Source organism: Pteropus medius, unplaced genomic scaffold (genome assembly GCF_902729225.1).
Source record: "Pteropus medius unplaced genomic scaffold, Ma_sr-lr_union100, whole genome shotgun sequence".
In the NCBI taxonomy this organism is placed as follows: Eukaryota; Metazoa; Chordata; class Mammalia; order Chiroptera; family Pteropodidae; genus Pteropus; species Pteropus medius.
In genome coordinates, this window is record NW_024349225.1 from 4492752 (window position 1) to 4515660 (window position 22909).

General features: G+C 39.1%; 2 protein-coding genes across 5 annotated transcripts in view; one reads left to right on the top strand and one right to left on the bottom strand.

The window, feature by feature from the left end:
- Positions 1 to 22909, bottom strand: part of SWT1 (SWT1 RNA endoribonuclease homolog) — a 126923-nt gene that overhangs the window by 34919 nt on the left and 69095 nt on the right. For 3 of the 4 annotated variants that reach the window (XR_005656954.1, XR_005656955.1, XR_005656953.1), the window contains exon 19: positions 1196 to 1265. The exons of the other annotated variant lie outside the window; for it this stretch is intronic. The gene's annotated coding sequence lies outside the window, so the exon portion shown is untranslated. The remainder of the gene's footprint in view (positions 1 to 1195; positions 1266 to 22909) is intronic. 4 annotated transcript variants of the gene reach the window in all.
- On the top strand, positions 2786 to 20583 carry IVNS1ABP (influenza virus NS1A binding protein). The gene is made up of 15 exons (XM_039881245.1): positions 2786 to 3173; positions 7016 to 7244; positions 7875 to 8003; positions 8208 to 8377; positions 8511 to 8586; positions 9599 to 9772; positions 10094 to 10219; positions 11567 to 11674; positions 15259 to 15388; positions 15628 to 15852; positions 16283 to 16404; positions 16500 to 16626; positions 16708 to 16839; positions 16963 to 17136; positions 18566 to 20583. The coding sequence occupies exons 3-15, from the start codon at positions 7893 to 7895 to the stop codon at positions 18817 to 18819; spliced, it is 1929 nt and encodes a 642-aa protein (XP_039737179.1). The 5' UTR covers positions 2786 to 3173; positions 7016 to 7244; positions 7875 to 7892; the 3' UTR covers positions 18820 to 20583.

Below are 22909 nucleotides of genomic sequence, written 5' to 3' on the forward strand. Positions count from 1 at the left end.
TCTTTCTCAGAGATCCTAACCTAGTAGCTCTCGGGTAGGGTTTCTCAATGTTGGCACTATTGCCATTTTGGGTGGAATCATTTTTTGTTGTGGCAGACTGCCCTGTATATTTTATGATGTTTACTAGATACCAGTAGCACCCCTGCTCCAGTCCTGTTCCCAAAGGTTGCGAAATGTCACGGGGAACAAAAAGCACTCCCTTCCTTTGAGAATCACTTGTCTAGGGTGAAGCCTAGGGACCAGCATTTCCAAAAAGAACATCAAAGTGATTTTGACAAATGTGGTCAGTGAACCAAACTTGAGACATACTGAACTAAAGTGTTATGAGTTAAATTATGTCCCCTCCAAAATTCATGTTAAGTACTAACCGTCAGTACCTCAAAATGTGACCTCACGTGGAAACAGAGTCATCGCACATTCAGTTAAGATAAGGTCATACTGGGTTAGAGTGGGCCCCTAATCCAATATGACTGGTATCCTTATAAAAAGGGAAAATTTGGACACAGACAGACACTCAGGGAAAATGCAAAGATTGGAGCTATGCTGTCACAAGCCAAGGACTGATCAGAAGCCAGGAGAAAGGCCTGGAACAGATCCTTCCCCAGCACCTACAGGGGGAGTACAGCCTTGCAGACACCTTGAACTCATACTTCCAGCCTCCAGAACTGTTAGACAATAAATTTCTATTGTTTAAACCAGGAGTTCCCAACCCTTGGGCCACAGACTCAAACTGGTCTGTGGCCTGTTAGGAACCAAGTCGCACAGCAGGAGGTGACCCAGCGAAGCTTCTTCTGCATTTGGAGCCACTCCCCAGAGCTAGTATCACCACCTCAGCTCCACTTCAGATCATCAGGCATTAGATTCTCAAAGGAGCACGGGTGCCTGGTGCTGAAAAGGTTGGGGACCGCTGGTTTAAACCACTGTTTGTGTTAATTTGTTACAACAGCCTTAACAGACTAATACGTAATAAATAAAGTCAGAATTTAGGGCTGAGACATTTGAAGCTGGATCAGAGTAATAAAAATGGAAAGATTGCAAATCGGCACCAATTCCTAATTTATCTTTCTTGATGTCTGACATAAAATAGTTGATATTTTTCATTTTCATTAAGCACTCCTCAAATATATTTTGTCTAACTTAAATATTAAGAGCAAAATCTTGTAAGTTGTTACTTTATAAGGTTGAAATTACCTACCATGTTCCATTTTCAAGTTTTCATCTGGATTATATAGTAATTGGATGGAGAGGCTTAAGTCTGGAGTTGCCTGGAAGATAAATGGAACACATAAATCATGTCATTATCCATAAAGAAGGTAATATATAAATATATTCCATACAAGGCAAAGATGCACTGAATGACCATACTGTAGCTTTAAGAAAAGTTGACTGTTTCAGGTCACAAAGGCACTATTTAGAGTTCAGCAAGTAGGACCATGTGTCTAACAGGCCATACAGTCGTGTGCCTACCCCAAGTGGGCAATTCATAACATCTTACTGGAAGGATGGAGCCCAGGGTATTAAAAAAACTTAGAAGGTATATACTCCAGTAGTTTCATTTGCAATAAGAGCAAACACTGCTGTTGGTTCTCAGAAGACAAAAACAAGAACCCAGTGGAAATGTCAATCTTTTTCTTCTTAAGATACACGAATCATTTTAACAGATACCCTAGTTCCTCTTTCCTCTCACAATTGAATTGAAAAAGAAAACAAGTCTCCTTGCCTCGACATTTTAGAATACAAAGTTGTAAAGCTTCTATTGTAAAGGCCTCAACGTTGTTTTTTCTGCTCTCATAAGCATAAACTAAATAGCTAATGATAAAAAATTGTAGCAAGTGTTCACAAAGAAATGTCTATAAATTAACTCAGCAATCGACTACAAACAAGGTTAGGCCTAGACCACTGAAGTGCCCTCCCCAAACCAGGATAAGCTGGCAGCACATTAACCTGGAAACCTTTGCCAAACTCTGAACAAGTTTACCTCACTATATCCCCTCACCTTCCTTCCAGGAAACTTTCCAATGTGCCCTTCAGTCACATAAAGGTGCTGTCAAGAGCCCAGGAAACATCACGCTTTCTCGAACAGGTTTGCCTCTTGGGGCAAGGCGGTGGGGTGGATAATTAAGTTTGGCATCTGGTCTAAAAGGCCCCAGAAGGTTAGGAGAGGGACTATCAATTCTTAAGGCTATTTTCTATTTCCAAAAGAGGACGAGACCAGCAAAGAACCGACTCAATGATGTTATGTCTTCTCTGACCTCTCCCATAGTTTTTTCCAAGCTTCTGAATCCTCTCACCCCTTCTCTTAAGGTGCTTCTCTTCTTCACAATCCCCAGGCCTCCTCCTCGCACACCACCACCCGCCAGCGAGGTAAGGGCCGATGGCCAACTACAGACTCTAAGGTCCACTGCGGCCAGCTCCAGTCAAGAGCAGTTGCCTAGATGTAAGCTTGACGAGATCTAATCTCCCTGATCTGATTCCTCTGGCTACTGTGCCTCTAGGGGAAAGCAGAACAGGTGAGGACGACTGGAGGGAACCAGTTGCGGAACAGTCCGAAAGGGCGAAGTAAGTGCGCGGGGCGAGAGAAGGAGGAACAACCACGCGATAAGTAAAAGGAGGCGCACCCAGAGAACCGCCTCGCTCCCAGGGATCACCTTGCGTTGACCTAGTTGAGCTGTGCAGGAAAGAACCAGAGAGGGCGAAGGAGAAGGGCGGGGCGGGGCGGGGCGAGGGGTGGGCGGGGCAGCGAGCCGCATCTTCCTGGTGCTCGCCTCTGATTCGCGGACAGATTCGAGCCGGAAGCGTCCGGGAGGCGTTGGCGGCGGCGACGGCGCACGTGGTGACGTGCGAGGGGGTGAGGCGCGAGCGGGCGGCGACGGCGGCAGTGTCTCCGGGACGCGCGTGGAGGTCGGTCGCTCTGAGCTGCCGGGCGCAGTTTCTCCGCCTGCTGCTTCGGCGCGACTGTGCCAGCGAGCGAGCGAGCGAGTCCCCGCGAATCCCCGTTGGCGCTCCCCCCCTTCTCGCAGCCTCCGTGGACTGACCGCTCGTTCTCCCGCTCGATCGGTTACCCCCTCCGCGGCCTCGAGGCGCTTTCCGTTGGGCCTGTTCCCGCCCGCTTCCTCCTGCTCCCCGTCGAAGCTCCAGAGATGAGTTTTTCCATCTCTTCAGAGATGAACCAGGTAAGACGCGCTGGTCCCACGGACGGTGGCGGAGGAAGAGGGCGCGGCCGGAATCCGATCTGAAGGATGGCGCCGCCGGCCGCCAAGAGGGTGTGAGGTGCGGGGAGGTGTCCCGGTCCCGCGGGGAGTAACCCTCCAGCCGCCGCCGCCGCTCTCTGAGGGCGAGGCGCCGGCGCCGCGCGGCCGGGCGCTGCCATGGTTGCTAGGTCGCGTCGGCGGTCGCGGGCGGGAGCTGGCAGCCTCGGAGAGCGCCAGGGCCGAGGAAGCGGGGCGGGAGGAACGAGACGTTCTTGCTCGGGAGCCTGGGTCAGGGCGGCGCGGGGTGGGGATGACCTGCCGGAAGGAGGACGCGGGAATCTCCGTTCCTGCTGTCAGGAACCGACGCCTAGTGTGGGTCCGCCAGGTCTGGACTCTGCTCCCAGGACCTGGCGCGTATGGGCGGGGAGACAGCCCCGGGCCGCATTGGTGCCCGGGGCCTGGAGTGGAGTGGCACCGCGTCCCTGATCGCCGTGGGCCGCGGGGTCCTTTGTTCCCGCTCCACGTTGCCCGCTTTTCTTGCCAAGCGCGGGGAGAAGGGGGCGGGAGGAGGGAGGGAGCGGCTGGCCTGACGTGTCAGCGCTGAATGACTGCGGGGCCGGCCAATCCCGGGCGGGGGTGTGCAGGCGCCGGGCGCCTTGCCTCGCAGCCTGCGGAGTGGGCGCCCGCCGCGCCGCGGGCGGAGGTAGGCCTGGGGCTGCAGGGCTCTTCTCACTCAGGGGCGCTCGCCACTTTCTTTTTTACAAAAATCGGCGAGCCCTTTTTTCGGCCTTCTAATCATCTTGCAAGGGGTTTCTGGTTGTAAACTCTTAGGGAGGATCGGGTAGTATCAGATTGAGAGGCGAACGTAGGGGAACTTGAACCACAAATACCGTAGAAATAGATTTACTTTTCTCCACTACTTTGAGACAGCTGACACTTCAACACTATAGCAAGTAGAAATCAGATGCCTAAAGGGCGCGCGCGTTTTTGTTTGCTAATGTCTGTTGTTAGTGTTGGAGGATTAGAACACCCCGGCTTCAGTCAAGCCTTTGAGGACTCGTGTGTGGATCTATCTAGAAGTAATAAAGAACAACCCTGGAAGCCTTGTAATACTCTTAACAGTCGAACAAGTCCGGTCCATGGACTGGATTATATTTTCTTTTAATGTCCCAAAGCAAATTTCTCCCTACCGCCTTACTTTTTTAGCATTCAGCAAACTAAAAACGACTGTTAGGCTTTTTGGAATTCTAATGATATGGGGGGATGGTGATAGTAGTTTCAGAGGTGACACTGGGAATCCATAAAATCTGTTACTTTTGGTTTTAAAAAGATTCTAATGATTTACAAAATCTGTCCTTAAAAAATGGAGTTGATTGCTGTTTTGTGTGAGTTGGCTGCCCTCAAAAGATTGCCTGGAAGCTTAAACGTTTGTAACTTGCCTTCAAGTTTAAGGATGTTTTGAAAGTTTGATGATAAGGTTTTATCTTGCCCTTCTTAGTGAAAGCCCAAGAAAAATTTGGAGAAAGGTGATACTGTGCCCACCTTTTTTACAACTCTTTGATGAGACCTGTTGACTTGTACTTCAGTTAAGCTAATCGAGGCTGCGGTAACTTGTGAACTTCTGGGTGTTACTAAAGAAGTTTAATTACTCATTTATGAGCCTTCTGTCTCCCTTTTCTTGCACTGGCCTTATAAGAAACTAAAGTATATTTACCAGAATATATTGTATTTGACCCCATTTTAAATGATAAAAATGGATTAGTCAAAGGTATATTTTAAATATCAAACAGAATTCTAAATTTTCTACTTTTATGTAACTCTGGGATGTTGGGGCTTTTGGTTTGGCTTTTCAAAGAAAAAAGTTCTCCCTGGTAATTTTATTCTACTAGTTATTAAGCTTGAGTTTCATAGACCAATTTTTGAAGATCTTCACTGAATTTTTGGAATAGTTTAAAATTCTCAATTTGCCTAAGCTTACTTTAGTGAAAGTGAATGTGAACTTTCAAAGACATGTTTTTGCAAGCAGGAGTTGATATGACCCCTTGAATTTGGGGGTGGGTGAGAGTAGGTCGGTAATTGAATAAAATAAGTTTGCTACTAAATGTCAAGTGGACTTGGGCTAGTATTTAAATCAAGTAGGGTTGTACTGATAAGTAGACATTAAGTAATGAGGTTCATATTAACATCAAGTACTAGAGGCAGTAGGACTCTATTGCAAAACTAATATTGTACAAATTTGTTTTTAAAAATTAAGATAGAACTTCCAATTTATTAAATATAAATAGATGCCATTTTTATATAGTTGGATCAAGACTAGTTTACAAGTAAATACTGAATAAAACTGGTCAAAGTTTAAAATATTTATAAATCTCTGTATCATGGTTTTTCAAAGGGCACATTTTAATCATGTCAACATAATTTGCATGGAGCCCCCCGCACCCCCATCCCACCACACACACACACACACCCTTGTTTTAAGAGCTTAGGAAATTGAAGTGAGTTACCAACTGCCTGTGGAGTGGCCACCCTATTATATACCAGATATACAAAGATTTTCTGAATTTGAGCCGGGTCTAGGCTAAAAATGTTTGAAGGTTTCTTTAAGATAGTGTGTTCTCTGTAGGTGTAGAGAATTGTGTTAGAAAACATTTTTGTTAGAACCGCTTTCTTGAGAAACACAGAATTAATCTAGATGAAAGTGTAGAGCAGAGGAAATCAATATTACATAACAATATGATATAGTTTCTTTGCAGGCGTAAGCATTAACAACAATCCTACCCTGAGTCAGAATACTCAGGATTCCTTGAAATAAAACCTAAGTTGTACAGGTAGGACGTATGGGATCCCGCTCTCTTACAGATTGTTCGCGTTGAATTTAACACAATCGGTTTGTTAAATTAGAACTTGACCAGCCTTCAATGGGTCCTGGGTTAAGTGATTATTCACTTTAACATAATTGTTAGAGTCAGAATTGTGGATATGAATGGTGTATAAGGAAAATCTGGGTAATTTTAAGATGTCCATTTTAAAAAGTATGCACACCTTTCAAATAATTTCTTACTTAGTTCTGGTTTCCTGAATTAGTAGTGTAATGGCAGTTCAGATAAATCTTTATATTCAAGTTTCTATGCCAGTTGTTTTGGTAGGCGGTAGATGGGGTGGATACAAAGACGAATAAGACAGAGGCTCTGCCTCTTCAAGGGACCTCAAATCAAAGAAGATAAGCAGGTTTAAAGAAGCACAACCCAGAACAGGCCAGCTGGAAGATTAAACATCCTTTTCAGAGAGGGTTTAGTTTGTGGAGGACGAGGAGAAACTACTTCTTACCTGGGGGGATTTGGCAGGGCTCAATGGAGGTAAGATTTCATTTGGTAGAGGTTGGATTAAGGGTATCCCAACAGGAAAGAACAACTTGAACAAAGGTACAGAGGCTGGGAAGTACAAAGCACATTTTGGGGAACAGCATATCTGTTGACTGTAACACTGTGTACATGTCTGGGAATAGTGCCCAAAGGTTGCTTGCTGGCTGGTGAAAACAGACTGATCACATGTTTCTGTATCAACTGGTATCTAATAGTAAAGAATATTAGAAAACTATTATTGGCTCCTGCTTTTCGGCGAAGGGATTTTTTTTGGATCACCTAAGTAGTTACAGGTTAAATGAAAAATGTTTATATATAATCACATTTGTGGTAGTTACTTTTTCTATTTGTACGATTTACCTCAAAAATCTCTTTAAGATCAGGACTTTGTGTGATCTGATTTACCTAGATGAATGACCGTCTTTGATCATTCTGAATATCTAAAATGTTTCATTGTTACAGATTATGATGCATGATTATCACAGAAGAAATTCATGTCTATAGCTTTTAAGGACTTGATTACATCATTTTCAAGCCTGATAGTTTTGGAATCACCATTAGAGCTTAAGACATCTCTGCCTTCAGTTCAGCCACCTGTCTTCATACCTCAACGAAGTGCTAAGTTTTCACACTCCTTGGTCCTTGGATTATTTAAGACGACCCAGAAATAAGTTTCTCACCAGTATAGTAGGTAAGTGAATATTCATTGCCCCGAGCAGCATTAAGACACATTGTTCTTCTAAAGACTGAGCCAGGTACATTAACACCCTTTCATAATTTTTTAAAAGGCAGAGAAGTCAGTAATCATTTGTAGGAAAAACAAAACAAAACATGTCACTATTTTTTCCTTTCTCTTTTGAATTTAAATGTTACTTCAAACTAAAATCTCCTCTTGCTGCTTTTTAATGATGCATTTTAGTTTAGCCATTAGTCTATATAAAAAACCATTTGTTCACAAGAATAGGGGAAATGGAATTTTTTAAAAAGAATATAAGGTTTTTTCATGTATTTTTATATTTGGAACATATGAAACCTGAAAAGGGAACAGAATTTAAGTTCATCTTATGTATCAGTTTTTCTCATTTGTGGGTAAAGGAATGTATCCCAAATCAAGGGAAAACCTACATGTGATGACCACTTCAGAACCTTCCAGGCTTTTAGGTTGCTTGTGGAATGGGTTTGGGTGTTGTTTCAGTTATGTTTCTGCATGATAAAATTTTTGCTGTACATAGGATGGCATCTGAAAATAAAGATACTATATCTTTAGAATATAAAAACTACATTCACAAGTAGAATAACTCGGCTTCTTTTTGCCCTTTAGCTAAATTTATAAGGAAAAATGATTCCCAATGGATATTTAATGTTCGAAGATGAAAATTTCATTGAGTCTTCTGTTGCCAAATTAAATGCCCTGAGGAAAAGTGGCCAGTTCTGTGATGTTCGACTGCAGGTATTTACAACTTCAGAATTGCAAACTTACAGAATTGATTTTTTTATTACTAAAAGCTGTAGGGTCTTGGATTTTCTTATTTTTTGTTCATAGGAGGCATATAATGAAATAACTTTAAAAAAAATTTAAGGTAAAGGATCCGATAATTAGCTAGAGAAATACATAGTCCACAGTATTTCTAATTTTAATTCCTCTTAATTTCAGGTCTGTGGCCATGAGATGTTAGCACACAGAGCAGTCCTGGCTTGCTGCAGTCCCTATTTATTTGAAATCTTCAATAGTGATAGTGATCCTCATAGAGTTTCCCATGTTAAATTTGATGATCTCAATCCAGAAGCTGTTGAAGTCTTGTTGAATTATGCCTACACTGCACAGTAAGTTCTTTGGAGTAACTCATAATTAGGGAATGTCATCAAGAAATTTCAAGTTTCTCTGAACTTATTTAGATTAAGTATCTGTGTTTTAAGGCTTTGGTATCTTAAATGATAAATAACTTTTTTGTAATAGGTTGAAAGCCGATAAGGAATTAGTGAAAGATGTTTATTCTGCAGCCAAAAAGCTGAAGATGGACAGAGTAAAGCAGGTAGAGTACCAAAAGTAATATACAAGTAGTACTGTTACATTGATTAGGATGCATAATTTCTCATAAGACATTTATTAGTCTCAAGAACTTGAAATCATTTTCTCCCTAGAGAACTGCATATGCTTTTAAAACTATGTGGCTATAGTAATGTAGGAAGGTCACACCTCCTCTCAGATAATAGGAGCTAAAATCTTGCTCTTCCAATATTCTTCTCTGGCAGGTTGTCAGTATCTGATAGCATGAATTAAAATTCTTTTGTTTTTCTTTAAAAGTATTCCTTCTAGAATTTAATGCCATTGACAAGTGGTTAATGATTCGTAGGAAAAACATTTAATCCTCTACTGTGGGGGTCAGTAAACTGCAAGCCTCAGGCCAGCTTTCATTTACATATGGTCCATGGCTGCTTTCCACCAGTTGAGCAGTTGTGATAGATACAGTATGGCCCACAAGCCTAAAATATTTACTATCTGGCCCTTTACAAAAAGGTTTCCCGGCCCCTCCTCTAACAGCAATTCTTCTGCTTAAAAATCCTTCGGTGGTTTGTAGCACATACCCCATCTTGAGTTAGCACCAGATTCCTCCTAATGTAGTTGCTGTTTTCTCAGAATTATTTCCTGATTGTCTTTTGTTCCAGCCAAACTATTGTTTGCAACAAATTCCCTACTCCCTATCTGCGTTCAGTACTGTCATCTCACGTGTAGAGCCCAGTTCGGATAGATATTACCTTCATGAAGCCTTATCTAATTATTCTCATTGGAAATAGTACTTAACATTTCTCATGCATTATCATAGCATTTTAGTTTATTGCTTTTTTCCTTAAACAACTTACATACTTGTATGGCATTCTTTGATGTGTATCGTTTGTATACATTTTTCTGCCCACTGTTAAACTCGTATTAAGGCAGTGATTTTTGATTCATCTTTGTATGTCCACATAATGCTTACACAATGAGTATTAAATGTCTTTTAAATAAAACATTTTAAATGTTGGTACTCGTATTTGTTTTCCAAGGTTTGTGGCGATTATCTACTATCTCGAATGGACGTAACCAGCTGCATTTCTTACCGAAACTTTGCAAGCTGTATGGGAGACTCCCGTTTGTTGAATAAGGTTGATGCTTATATTCAGGAGCATTTGTTACAAATTTCAGAAGAGGAAGAGTTTCTTAAACTTCCACGGCTAAAGGTAAGGAGTAAAATCTCTAAAGAGAGAGATACTACTTAGTTCCAGGCATGGAATCTTTGTGGGTATTTCAAACAAGTGAGTGATGGTTACAAAAAAGACAGTACCTTGAAATGATATTATTTTTAGCAGTGTAATGGCTTTCCGCCTGCCACTTTGTTTACACTCTTTGTTTTTGGGCTACTGGTTTCTTCACAAATTAGAGTAAATGTATGGAATACAACCGAGCATCTTTGACAGCTTTATTTTGAAATCGAGGATTAAGCTGAAGATGAGAGGTGAGAGGTTCAGCACTGATCCATGTGTTGTTTTTCCCAACCCTAGTTGGAGGTAATGCTGGAAGATAACGTTTGCTTGCCCAGCAATGGCAAATTGTACACAAAGGTAATCAACTGGGTGCAGCGTAGCATCTGGGAGAATGGAGACAGTCTGGAGGAGCTGATGGAAGAGGTTAGTTTGAAAGTAAATGGGATTCAACAGTTCTTAAGAATTATTTTGCTATAACATGAAGGATTCCCTTTCACTTTTATTTTATAACCATGACCCTAAAGAATTTAAATTTTGCTATAGGTACCCCTAAGCTGAGAAACAGGGGGGGTGTCCAGGTGAGCTGAATGAACTGTTCAGTTTGGTCTTCTGCTTTTCTTTTATTTCTTTGCTTATTATGTGCTATTAACTTTCTTTAAGTAGCATGTAATTTGCTTTAGAAATGGGAGGTGGTACTGAAATTTTCTGTAGATTCTTAATTTTTCTTCACAGGTTTTTGCTTTAAAATTGACAAGTAGGTAAAAGCTTCTAATGGTTGTTCCTCCCCATTGATTTATCTCCCCATAGGTTTATTAACAAAACTAGGATACCCAAGACTGAAGAAACAAGAAGAAACCTCAAGTGTATTGACACGTAAAGAAGCAGCAGTCCTGCCCCAGTTCTCCTAAGAAAAATCCGCTGTGGGCAGAGAACGATGATGATTTAATGGTGTTTACTCCTTTACAGGATTCTTATCTTTTTTTTTAAAGCTTTGTGTTTTTCAATGGTGTTGTTCATACATAGAGTCACCCCACTTTGGGCTACTTTTAAAAAGCACACACAAAAAAATTAATGGACAAATGGTGGGAATTAAATATATGCAGATGGAGCAGTGGAGCAGCCTTGAGTATCACTCCACATAAGCCTTTCAGATTCACTAAAGGCTTACCAGATCTGTTAGGCCTTTAAAAATATTGTTATCGTTATATTCTAAAAAGGCTAACAGGTGATCTTTAAGTTCTACGTGGTTTCCCACTTGAAAATCAGATGCATTCGCCATGTATTTGCATCTGTTAAGGGAAGTCTCTCTATAGCTTATTTGAATTTTTGAATTTGTTTTTCATCTGTTTTTGACATTGCCTACAGGACAGAAATATGTTTATGCAAATTAGACCATTTATCTTCAAAGGTGTAAACTGTATTCAGTATTTTATTGTAAATATGTATTCTTTAAGACCCTATATATTGTACTAGTGCCTTTTTTCTTAGTGCTATATAATAGAAGCTATGAAAACCAATGAAGATTTCTTTCACGCCAATCAAGCCAAGGACTCCTCAGCCAGTATTAGAAGATTCTGTATTTTATTTTTGCTTTTAAAATTTTTTCAACCATGACATGTATTTTCTTTACTTTGGGATTCTGCCAGAATAAGATGTCAAGAAGCTCAAGAAGCACACTGGAGGTTACCTTGAGGCGTTTGTGTGATCTGCATACTAGTGGAGTAGCCATGGAGACAGTAGCCACATGGGTGTTCTGTTGCTGTTTTGCAGGTTCAAACCTTGTACTACTCAGCTGATCACAAGCTGCTTGATGGGAACCTACTAGATGGACAGGCTGAGGTGTTTGGCAGTGATGATGACCACATTCAGTTTGTGCAGGTACACATTGCACATCTGAGGTAACCTCAGGTTAAAATTTGATTAGAGCATTTTATAGTATATTGAAATTTTCCTTTAATAAAGGAAAGTGGAAGAATTTCATTGATATGACGAGACAAACATTTTTGGGAGAAAAGCATACCTTAGGGTTATTACCATTTTTGCTACATAAAAAGAAATGAACAAATCAGGAAACCCCACTTAGATTTTTTCTCAGTAGGATTTATAAGTAGTAAGAAAAAGCAAATAAGATGAAGCGATATAGAAATTATTTGGTTAGAAAAATAGTTGTTTGCAACAAGAATGTCAGACCCAATTTTTTAAAATCTCAGGATAAACCTTTTTGTTTATGGACAAATGACATAGAGAAGAGTGCACAGATCATAAGTGTCACATGGTGAACCCCTAGTTTAAACACTACCTGGGTTGAGAAGAGGGTTCTAGCATCCTGGAAACCTTCCTCTTGCCCCTCCCCAATCACTGCCCTACACTACCGCCAAAGGAAGCCATTATCCTAACTTCTAAAACAACAGATTTGTTTGCCCGTGTTTGAAATTTATATAAATGACCATACAGTATGCATTCTGTTTTGGCCTTTAGCTTAACAGTGTATTTGTGAAGAATAAAATATAAAGTAGGCTGAGTTAACCTAGTTGAAGGGCTGTTTTCCTTTAATAATTAGAAGATAAATGATAGACTCAGTATTCTATATGGTGATGTTACTAGGTGTTCTATGTTACTAGTGGCTGAATATTTTCAGAAAAAGTGATTGGGTCTAAGTTGAGAACTTTGTTCATGTTTGTGTGTTTTGAACATTTATTTAGGGTGTTTTCCCTCTTAACTCCACACATCTTAACATTTTTAAAAAAGTATTCTTTCAACAAAGCAAAGGTTGAGCACCTGATTGTCAGGCAGTAATGTAGATATGGGGACACAAAAGTGTGTAAGAGACAGTTTCTACTTTCAGGACCTTTTTTTACCTATTAGTAGGGAAAACAGTACAGACTTATAAGAGATATCTACCAAAGGCATAACAGGGAGAGCATAGTGGAATCAAGAGGAGAGAAACCAGGAAAATTTCACAAAAAACAACATTTGAGCAATCTTCGGATTCAGAAGAGTTTGCAGAGCAGATAGAGGGAAGTGTGTCAGGTAGCAAAGGAGGTCTGTGAAAGGATGATAACTCTTGAAATTGCGGGTCACAGGACTTGGAAAGTGGGTAAATGCCACCTGAGTGGAGCTAAGCACTTTATCCTACAAGCAGTGGAGAACTTCAAAAAATTTTAGACAAGGGAGTAGACATGAACAGATGTATTTTCCAACAATAGGGGTACTGATTAAATTATGATATTTCTGTATCGCAAAATTCTTTATGTTAATCATAGTTTATATAAATGATTTATTTGTCGGGTGGCAGTCTCTGGGTCATGGGATTCCAGCAGGTTTGTGTTTTTTTACTTTAATGCAAAATGATTGCATTAAACCCTTCGTTTTTATATCCAGGTACAGAAGGTGGATTAGAGCTTGTGAGACCAATTTGTAGGCTGTTAGAAGCAGTAGTTCAAGTGAAGAAATGAGGGCTTTGATCTAAGGGCACAAGGAAGGAGGATGGACTCAGATAGTCATAGTTAGAAAAGTTGAGTCAGTAGTCCTTAATTGTTTAGGAAAATTAAGAAATAGGAAGAATTTGAGAGTAAGCGGGATTCCTTAGAAGGTGGTGCCATGAATGGAGATGAAGTTAAAAGGATGAGGGGACACATTAGACTTCAGGAATGGGAAAAGAGGTTGAGAAGAAGCCATTAGAAAGGTAGGACAATTAGAATCAAATAGTGTTGTAAAAGCTAGCTAACATGGGAAGAGAGAGTTTGAGGACCAAATTGTCAGCTACGTTAATTCATTCTCTGAGAAGTCATGTAAAAGAAGGTTAGGGGTATCTCTCCCACAATGCCACTCTGGTTTTAGGAAGCCACCTAGTAGTAGCCTTGAGTAGATATAGTTTCCAAAGAGTATTAAGGTTAAGAAACTCAGCTTGAGATGTCACTGGAGACTAACCCCTGGGGAGCCAGAGGCAAAGAAAGTGTGAGCCACTGAGGTAGGCTGGGTGGTAAAAGTTTGTGTGGGAAAGTTTGGAGATAAGAGAGACTAAAAGATTATGTTTGAAAATGTTCCAGAAAGACTATAAAGGCGTTAACCACCGTTTCTATATGAGGCTTGTTAGTCATATAACACTAGCAGTCTTCATTGTTGATTTTCTCTGTTTAGTCCTTACATTAGGACAGTTTTCTTGCTGTGATAGAAGCTCTTATTGTAAGCATCATCAGTCTGTGATACCTTGGATCCCCTTCTTCCCACAGACTGGGTTGGGGTTTTGACACGGTCTGTCGTAGTATAAAAATAGTGGCTTTATACTCAGAATTTCTAATATTGTAATTGTATTGCCTTAGGTAATGCATATGTTCTCTGAGTTTCCATATTTTTATCTACAAAATGGGTAGGTAATATTGCCCTCACTAGATTAAAAATGATGTGAATAAAGTACCTAATAATACCTTAGGTACATAACGTCTAAATGGGATTTAATAACCATTAACATGGTGTTCTCTGCCCTTTCTCAAAATAGCCTACACAGGCTGTAACCACACTTGCTGAATGTCCCAGATCAAACTTTTAATAGTTTTTTTCACAGCTCAAGTAACTACCAAAGTCTTTTTCTATGTTTCTGTTTCTAGTGGAAGCAAAAAGCTGAGCACCTGATTGTCAGGTGTAAGCAAAAAGCTTCCACTAGAAACAGAAATTCTCATTAAAAATACTATCTACCCATGTGGCTCTGGCCCTGGGGACTAAAATAAGGGATGGGCAGGCTTGGCTAGGTACTGAAGGTGGTAGGTGGGACCTCTTCCAGTGTTCCTATGTATTCTACTTTTGTGAATGCTCGGTTTTTTTAGTATTTCATTTCTGATTAGTTTTTATTTTTGTGTTTTAATGTAGTTTTGTCTAGAAAACCACGCCATAATACCTATGAGGTAGTCCTAAAGAAATACTCTTTTAAGTGTTTCTTGTAATTAATTTTTTCCTATAAAATACTTTCAGAGAGACTCGATGGATATGTCTGCTCACTTTTACTGGTATTATGTGAAGGATACCAGTCCATAATCTAGTTAGGTTTGACAGTTGACTGTTTTATGGAGACAGTGGGTTAAATGTCTCCCAGTTAATTTTAGAAGATTCTGTACTTAATGTAAAGAGTATATGAGCTTATGTGGATTATGGGTTTGGGGATTTTTTTTCCCCTCTGTTGAGGAATTGATACTTGACCCACAACATATTGAATTGTTTAAATTGAGCTTTTCCTGACCAGGCAATTTGTGTAAGTGTAGTTGTTTTGTTATTAAGTGGAGATAGACGTACGCCAGTAATTTGTCAATTGGCAAGTGTTGGTTTGTATTAAATTTAGGTGTGCTATAAATGTCCACACAGGTGAAGGATACTAGGTGTGTTTTCAGTGTCGTGGAATAGCTCAGGAACAAGGGTACACCAAGGATGGTCTCTGGCTAGGTTTCTGTAGCTGCCTTTTGATTTTGCAGAAAAAGCCACCACGTGAGAATGGCCATAAGCAGATAAGTAGCAGTTCCACTGGATGTGTCTCTTCTCCAAATGCTACTGTACAAAGCCCTAAGCATGAGTGGAAAATCGTTGCTTCAGAAAAGACTTCAAGTAAGTGTATTATACATATCAGATTTTCTTCAGTTTATTTCTTAAGAAGGAACCACTTAAGTTAGCGGAATCACTTAACACTTTTAAATTGACTATTTGAGGGAAAAACTCAGAAGCAACTAAGTTTGGAAAACAATAGCAGATCGTTCCCACCTGGAATCTGGAGTCTAATTCAGGATTACACAGCAACCAAAAGTTAAAATAACCGCATTTTAAACAGAACTTTTCTGCTTTCACAGATAACACTTACTTGTGCCTGGCTGTGCTGGATGGTATATTTTGTGTAATTTTCCTTCATGGGCGAAACACCCCACAGAGCTCACCAACAAGCACTCCAAAACTGACTAAAAGTTTAAGCTTTGAGATGCAACCAGATGAGCTAATCGAGAAGCCCATGTCTCCCATGCATTACGCACGGTCTGGCCTGGGGACAGCGGAGATGAACGGCAAACTCATAGCTGCAGGTAAGAACAAGAATGCATGATTTCTTGTCTGAAACCTTCAACTAGCTAAGCCTCTAAGTGGACACTTATTTACACTTGCTTGTGACATGCAGACTTTTGAAGAGAAGGTTCAATATGCCTGCCTTCCTTAGCATTCCACTTTACTACATCTCAGACTCAATGTCTGTTTCGAATTCTTAAAAAATCTATAAAGTGGGTAAATCGTTCCCTTCAATTTTCAAGCCAAGACTAAGCAGTTTACTCATACTGATAATGTCATGTTCAGTATGAATAGCTACTATAAGCACTTAGTTAAAAAACATCAACTAATGGAGCCTTAAGTTTGTGCATACAAATTTTCTCATTGTGCAGATTACTTAAACCATTTTGGATCAGAAACTCTGGTCCAGTTTAACATTTTGAACATGAGTCTTCATGGTTCTTTGACCAGGTGGCTATAACAGAGAGGAATGTCTTCGAACAGTTGAATGCTATGATCCACATACAGATCTCTGGTCCTTTCTTGCTCCAATGAGAACACCAAGAGCCCGCTTTCAAATGGCTGTACTTATGGTAAGTGCATTATGCTGCAGGAAGAAGCAGCCCATATTTAGCTTTTCCTCCGAGCTTCAGAATGGTGGAAATCTGATCTCTCACTTTTGGCATAGGGCCAGCTCTATGTGGTTGGTGGATCGAATGGCCACTCAGATGACCTGAGTTGTGGAGAGATGTATGATCCAAATGTAGATGACTGGATTCCTGTTCCAGAATTGAGAACTAACCGTTGTAATGCAGGTAATAATGCTTTTCTTCAGAAGTAATCAGTATTTAAATATGATAACCGTCGATGTATAACCTTATTTCATACTCACATAGGAGTGTGTGCTCTGAATGAGAAATTATACATTGTCGGTGGCTCTGATCCATATGGTCAGAAAGGACTGAAAAATTGTGATGTATTTGATCCTGTAACAAAGTCATGGACAAGCTGTGCTCCTCTTAACATTCGTAAGTTGATTTTCTTTTCTCTTAAAGTTGTCTTTGAAAAAGACTTGAATCGACTGTATGTGTAGTACACATTTAAGAGTTTGGGAGATAGAATAATGATTTTGTTTGGACTTGATTTTATAGGTAGACACCAGTCTGCAGTCTGTGAGCTTGGAGGTTATTTGTACATAATTGGAGGTGCAGAGTCTTGGAATTGCCTGAATACAGTAGAACGTTACAATCCTGTAAATAACACCTGGACTTTAATTGCACCCATGAATGTGGCCAGGCGAGGAGCTGGAGTAGCTGTTCTTGACGGTGAGTGTTGGGATTTGGAGAGCTGAGGAGTTAGATAATGGCAGGAGTTTGTTCTAAAATTCCAAGAGAATGTCATTGAAAACTACGCTCATATAATTAAGAATCCAGAAGCAGCCGTCTTTTCTGATGCAGTAGAGATTGGTAGTTTATCTTTTAGAAATGTCTTTTCTAATTAGAGACTCAGTACTTAATATAACATAAGTATATTAATTCACCAATCTTTTGATGGGTTCACTGAATTAAGGTCTAAGTTATTTTCTTTTATGAACCATACCCATAGTGCATCACCTTGGAGTTTGAGTTTTAGAGCAAAAATTTAAAGAATTTGATTTGCAAAACAAAATAAGTGCCAATCATCTATAACTAGTCTTTATTCTGTGTACACCTAATTGGAAGCAAACTTTTCGACTATTTTAACAAGTCTTTCCAAGGCGTTAAACTTTTATATAGTTTTATATAAACTCAATTTCTTTTCACATCTAGTTTATTTATATAATGTTAAATTATATAACTATGATAATGAATTTAGTTTGGAACAAAAGCAGAATCTTCGTAAACTTGTGGCTCAGCAGGTGAGAGCGTCTTCAGCCTGTTGTGAGCTTTGTCAGTTCTTTCATAAATACTGGCCCCCGAATAACATCCTTTCATTATAAGATACCATAGGAACTCAGAAGTCTTGTTTATATCAATTAGCCTGTGGTAAAATCGGTTTCGTTGTATATCATTTTGCTTAAAGTCTCAGAACCTACTGACAACATTAAGTGTGGACTTACATGGATACAGGTTGGTTAAGTGACAATCAGATGAGAAAATGATGAATTTGAGAATCTAAGAAAATTTTTTCTGAGCTAGAGTATTTAATGCTAACATTTCTGTTTGAAAATAACTATTAACTGCTCTGCATGTATATTTGATCACAGTCATAATTTTTTTCAAAAAGATTTCTTCATCAAAAACATGTAGTTGGAAAGCTGTAGAAAATGTTCACTTATCTGAAATCTGCTCTTCCATAACTTCTTTTGAATCCTAGTTCTTACATACTGAACTAATACAATACTTCCAGCACGCAGAACTCTTCCGGTTTGCCATTTACAAGCTGTGTCTTTTGGCAAGTTGTCCAACTTTTTTGTGCCTTGTTTCATCTGTAAAGTGGCAATAATAGCAACTGTCACATAGAACTGTTGTGAGAATTGCACTCTGGTTAGGTGCTGCTTCTTTAAATGCCTGAGTTCCATGTGCAAATGAGTGTTTATCCATTTTATTCCATTTGTATCCCCAGCCTCTAGAGAGTGCTTGCCACACTAATAGGCATTTAATACATTTTGTACAATGAAGAGGCATTTCTAAGAAGCACTGGTTTTAGCAAAAGACAGATTTAGGTTTTTTATTCTTTATCCTTTAGATTTACCTTGTTTCATTTCTCTTTTAGGCAAACTGTTTGTAGGTGGTGGCTTTGATGGTTCCCATGCCATCAGTTGTGTGGAGATGTATGATCCAACTAGGAATGAATGGAAGATGATGGGAAATATGACTTCACCAAGGAGCAATGCTGGGATTGCAACTGTAGGGAGCACCATTTATGCCGTGGGAGGATTTGATGGCAATGAATTTCTGAATACGGTGGAAGTCTATAACCTTGAGTCAAATGAGTGGAGCCCCTATACAAAGATTTTCCAGTTTTAACAAATTTAAGATTCTTTCAAACTAACAGGCTTAGTGATGTAATTGTGTTTAGTAGAGGTACACTTGTGAATAAGGAGGGTGGGTGGGTATAGATGTTGCTAACAGCAACACAAAGCTTTTGCATATTGCATATTATTAAACATGCTGTACATACTTTTGTGTTGGGAAAGGAATGCAAAGATGAAGGTTTGTTTTGTGTATTTTTAGGACTACTTTGGTTATTTTACTTTTTGGAAGTTGATATTGTAAAAGAATAAACCAAGAACTGATTGGGCACATCATTTCAAGAAGTCCCCTCTCCTCCACATTTGTTTTGCCAGTTTGCACATTACGTGACCCCTCCCCCAAATGTGTATTGTGGGGCAAGATGCGGGGGTAGTAGGGTTTGGAGATACAGGCAGTTGGGGTTTTTAAGGGCCCTTTTTCAGTAACTGGAACACTCTTAACAAGAGACTTATTTAACTAGATGGCAGTGACTATTTTAGTTTTTATTAAAAGAAAGCTGACATGCCTACCAAGATTTAATCTTTTATGATTGCCTTTTATAACTTTTTATATTTTCAGCAGAGTGCTTTACCTGTTGAAATAAGATGTGATAGATTCAAATTACCGAAGCAGAGTGATAGTCTTAACAGTATGCGGAGTGAGGTGTTTCTTTTACACTCCCAGAATGCAAACTTCTAAGCTTTTGCCTCAGCTACAACTTTTTTGGAGAATGCAGTATCACTGTTTACTTGAATGGAGCTGAACAGTAACATAGCTGTAATTTTTTTTTTTTGGAACATTGATTTTAAATATTTTGACTTTTTGAGGGTATATTTTATATAGCAAAACACTTAATATATTCACAGTAAAGGACAGTGAAGTATTTCATCTTCTAAATAATTCCTGTTTTTATCATTAACGAAACCATCTCAAATGGCAGCCCTCGATTGTGAAAACAATTTCTTTAAACTCTGTTGGCTTTATGAATGCAGCCTTTATCAGAACTATGTTTTTGTTCAGTTTTTCTATTCATAAGGATAAATATTGGTTGGGGTGACTTGGCAACTAATGTGTAGTGCTACACATATAACTTATGGTGCCAAAATTAGCGCATCCTAATGCCTGCTGCTGATGCAAACGTATTAAAGGTACTTTGCAGGAAACCCTTGCACCATGGGATTAGCATCTAAATGTTGTGTGTGTACTCATTCATTACTAAAAGTTTTGGGGAAACTTTTTGGTTAGTGATTTTTTTTTCATAAGGTATTGGTGAATAAAACATTCACGTAGCCTCTTACATCTGAAATAAGGACACCAAGAAAGAATGAGTTCACCTGGTGGCTAGTTCCTGACTTTTATCTATTGCTGGTTCTGAACAAAAACTAGGTTGGCAGATTCGAATGTGCCCGACATAATTGTTTTTTTAAATGGCTCTGTATATGTTCTATTTAACATAGGTAAATTAGTTGGGGGATTCAGCAGTAAAATCCTTGAAATTACTTCTCAGTTCCTAAGTAACACTGTAAATAAGATGCAAGATTACTTTCGGTTAAGGTTTGCCTGTATTACCATGGATGCCAAGCAGGTAGTTTGATGGCTAAAATGTTTTTTTTTTTTAAGTATGTTTTGAATATATGAAGCTTCCATAAAGGAAAAAAAAAAAAATGCTCAGTGATGAGTTGTTACTGTTTATCCACATCTAAAAGGTACATGTTTTCTTGAGGGAAGGAGAAAATGTGGCATAGCCTCAGCATAATTAAAAAATATTTTTTACCAGTATGGGTTTTGGAGTAATTTAGAAATAATACAGATAATAACCACTTTTGCGATCGGTTGTAATAATGCATAAAATATATTAGATTCCTAAAACAGTAGCAAAACTATAAAACCTGTTTGAATTAACATAACAATTGGTTATACCTCGGGCATGAATTTTCTTATGACTTTCAAGGTAAGGTTTTGATTTTTAGCTTTTAGTATAGCGTACATGCATTACCATTCATTGCTCAACATGTTTTAGAATTCTTTACATGATCACATTAGGAAAAACTGGACTTGGGAATGGCCCACAATGCTAGAATCCTTGCCTAGTACCCCAGGCGTGCACCCTATAATCTCTCTAGACCTCAGAATTCTTAAAATTGAAGTAGGCAAAGGAGAAAGTCCATGTAGAGTTTTTTGCAACTCCGTCAGAGTTGCCTTTAGAAGAGTAAAAGTCACAGAAAGCTCAGTTTGTATGGTATGCCATTTATTTGTATCCTACTTTATTCCAAAAAAAAGATTTGAATACCCTTTCACTGAGACATAAGATATAAGTAAATTAACTGGGTGTAAAAATGAAAGAAAAACAGGGAAATACTAATATATGAATCTTAAATAGTAAGGCCAAGCCACAAATTTTGTCCTATATAACCAGGAGACCTGTAAATAAGTTAAATCATCCACGAGAAGGGATATCCTGCCATTTGCTACAACATGGATGGACCTTGAACACATGCTAAACAAGATAAGTCAGATAAAGACAAATACTGCATATCACTTATATACGGAATCTAAAAAAGCTAAACTAGTAAAAGCCAGAATAAAATGGTGGTGAACAGGAGATGGGGGGAAGGTAAGAGTAATGGTGTTTTTAGGGTACAAACTTGTACAAACTAGTAAACCACAGATCTAATGCACAGTATGATGAATACAGATGATATAATTATGTGATGTGATAAATATCACTGCAACAATCATTACGGTATATAAATGTATCAAAGTAACATGCTGTACACCTTAAAGTTAGATGTCAAATTTACTCAATTTTTTAAAATCAAGAAAAACCAATGGTTAGAAAGGAATTACTGTGAAGCACCAATTTCCTTCATAATAAAACCAGAAGTTTCTCAAGAGTCTTAGAATGATAAATTGAGCAGTAAGATATCATGGGCTCTTCACTCTGCTAGCACAAAGGCCAGCAAAATAAGCTTCACTGTTATTAGCTCCATCACTTATTTGGGCATGAATAATTGAGAAGCAAAAGCTCAGTTATCAAGTGGAGTATGTATAGGATTGCTATCTTGTGGAAATTTAAGAATGTAAAGGGGCATCTGAATAGATAGCCACACATTTGCTCAGAGCAAAGGGAGTAATATAATTTTAGCCTGGGAAAAACAGGATACCAAACTTGAATGAGAGAATGAAATTTATGAAGCAAAATATCCAGCAACTTAAGAATAAGGGTTGCTATATTAAAAGCTTAAAGGCATTTACCAAACGGCCAGCTATCCATTAAGGATACCTGCCATTCATGAGATCTACCTTATACATTGAGCAAGTGTTTTGTCTAAACCAAAGTGGCACCAAGTCTTAAAGTACAGGCTTGAAAGAAAACATCTAATAAAGGATCTGAATCCAGAACTCTCAGAACTCAATAAAACAATCCAATTTTAAAATGGGCAATTTGAACAAAAATGGGTTCCAATAAGAACATGAAAAGATGCTATCATATTAGAAAATGTGAGAAGCAAAATGATACATATCTATTAAACCTGAATACCCAATTCTGGTTAGGATGCAAAAGCAACAAACTCAAATTGCTAGAGGAATTACAAAATTGTAAGGTCACTTTTGGTAAGGTTTGGCTGTTGGAAAGTTAAATACCCTATGACAGTATCCCATTCCTAAGTATTTATCCAAGTGTGACGATAACACGTTCACACGGGAACCTGTATGTGCTGTGTGAATACAGCAGCTTCATTCATAATCGCCAAAAACAAATCAAGTATCCTTCCAACTGGTGAATGAATAAATTCAGTCCATATAATGGAATATTACTTGGGAATAAAAAGAATGAAGTATTGATAAACAACATGGATGGATCTCAGAAGCATTATGCTAAGTGAAAAGCCAGCCTCAAAAGGGCTCCATTTATATAGGATTCTGGAAAAGAGAAAAGCACAGGGACAGCAGACATGTCAACGGCTTCCTCAGGTAGGGATGGAGTTGACTACACGGGCACAAGGGAAGCAATGGGACTCATCTTTTGATTGTGATGGTGACTGGGATTGTATTGATAAAACTCAAACTACACTTAAAATGGAAAAAAGTTCTGTCTTTTTTG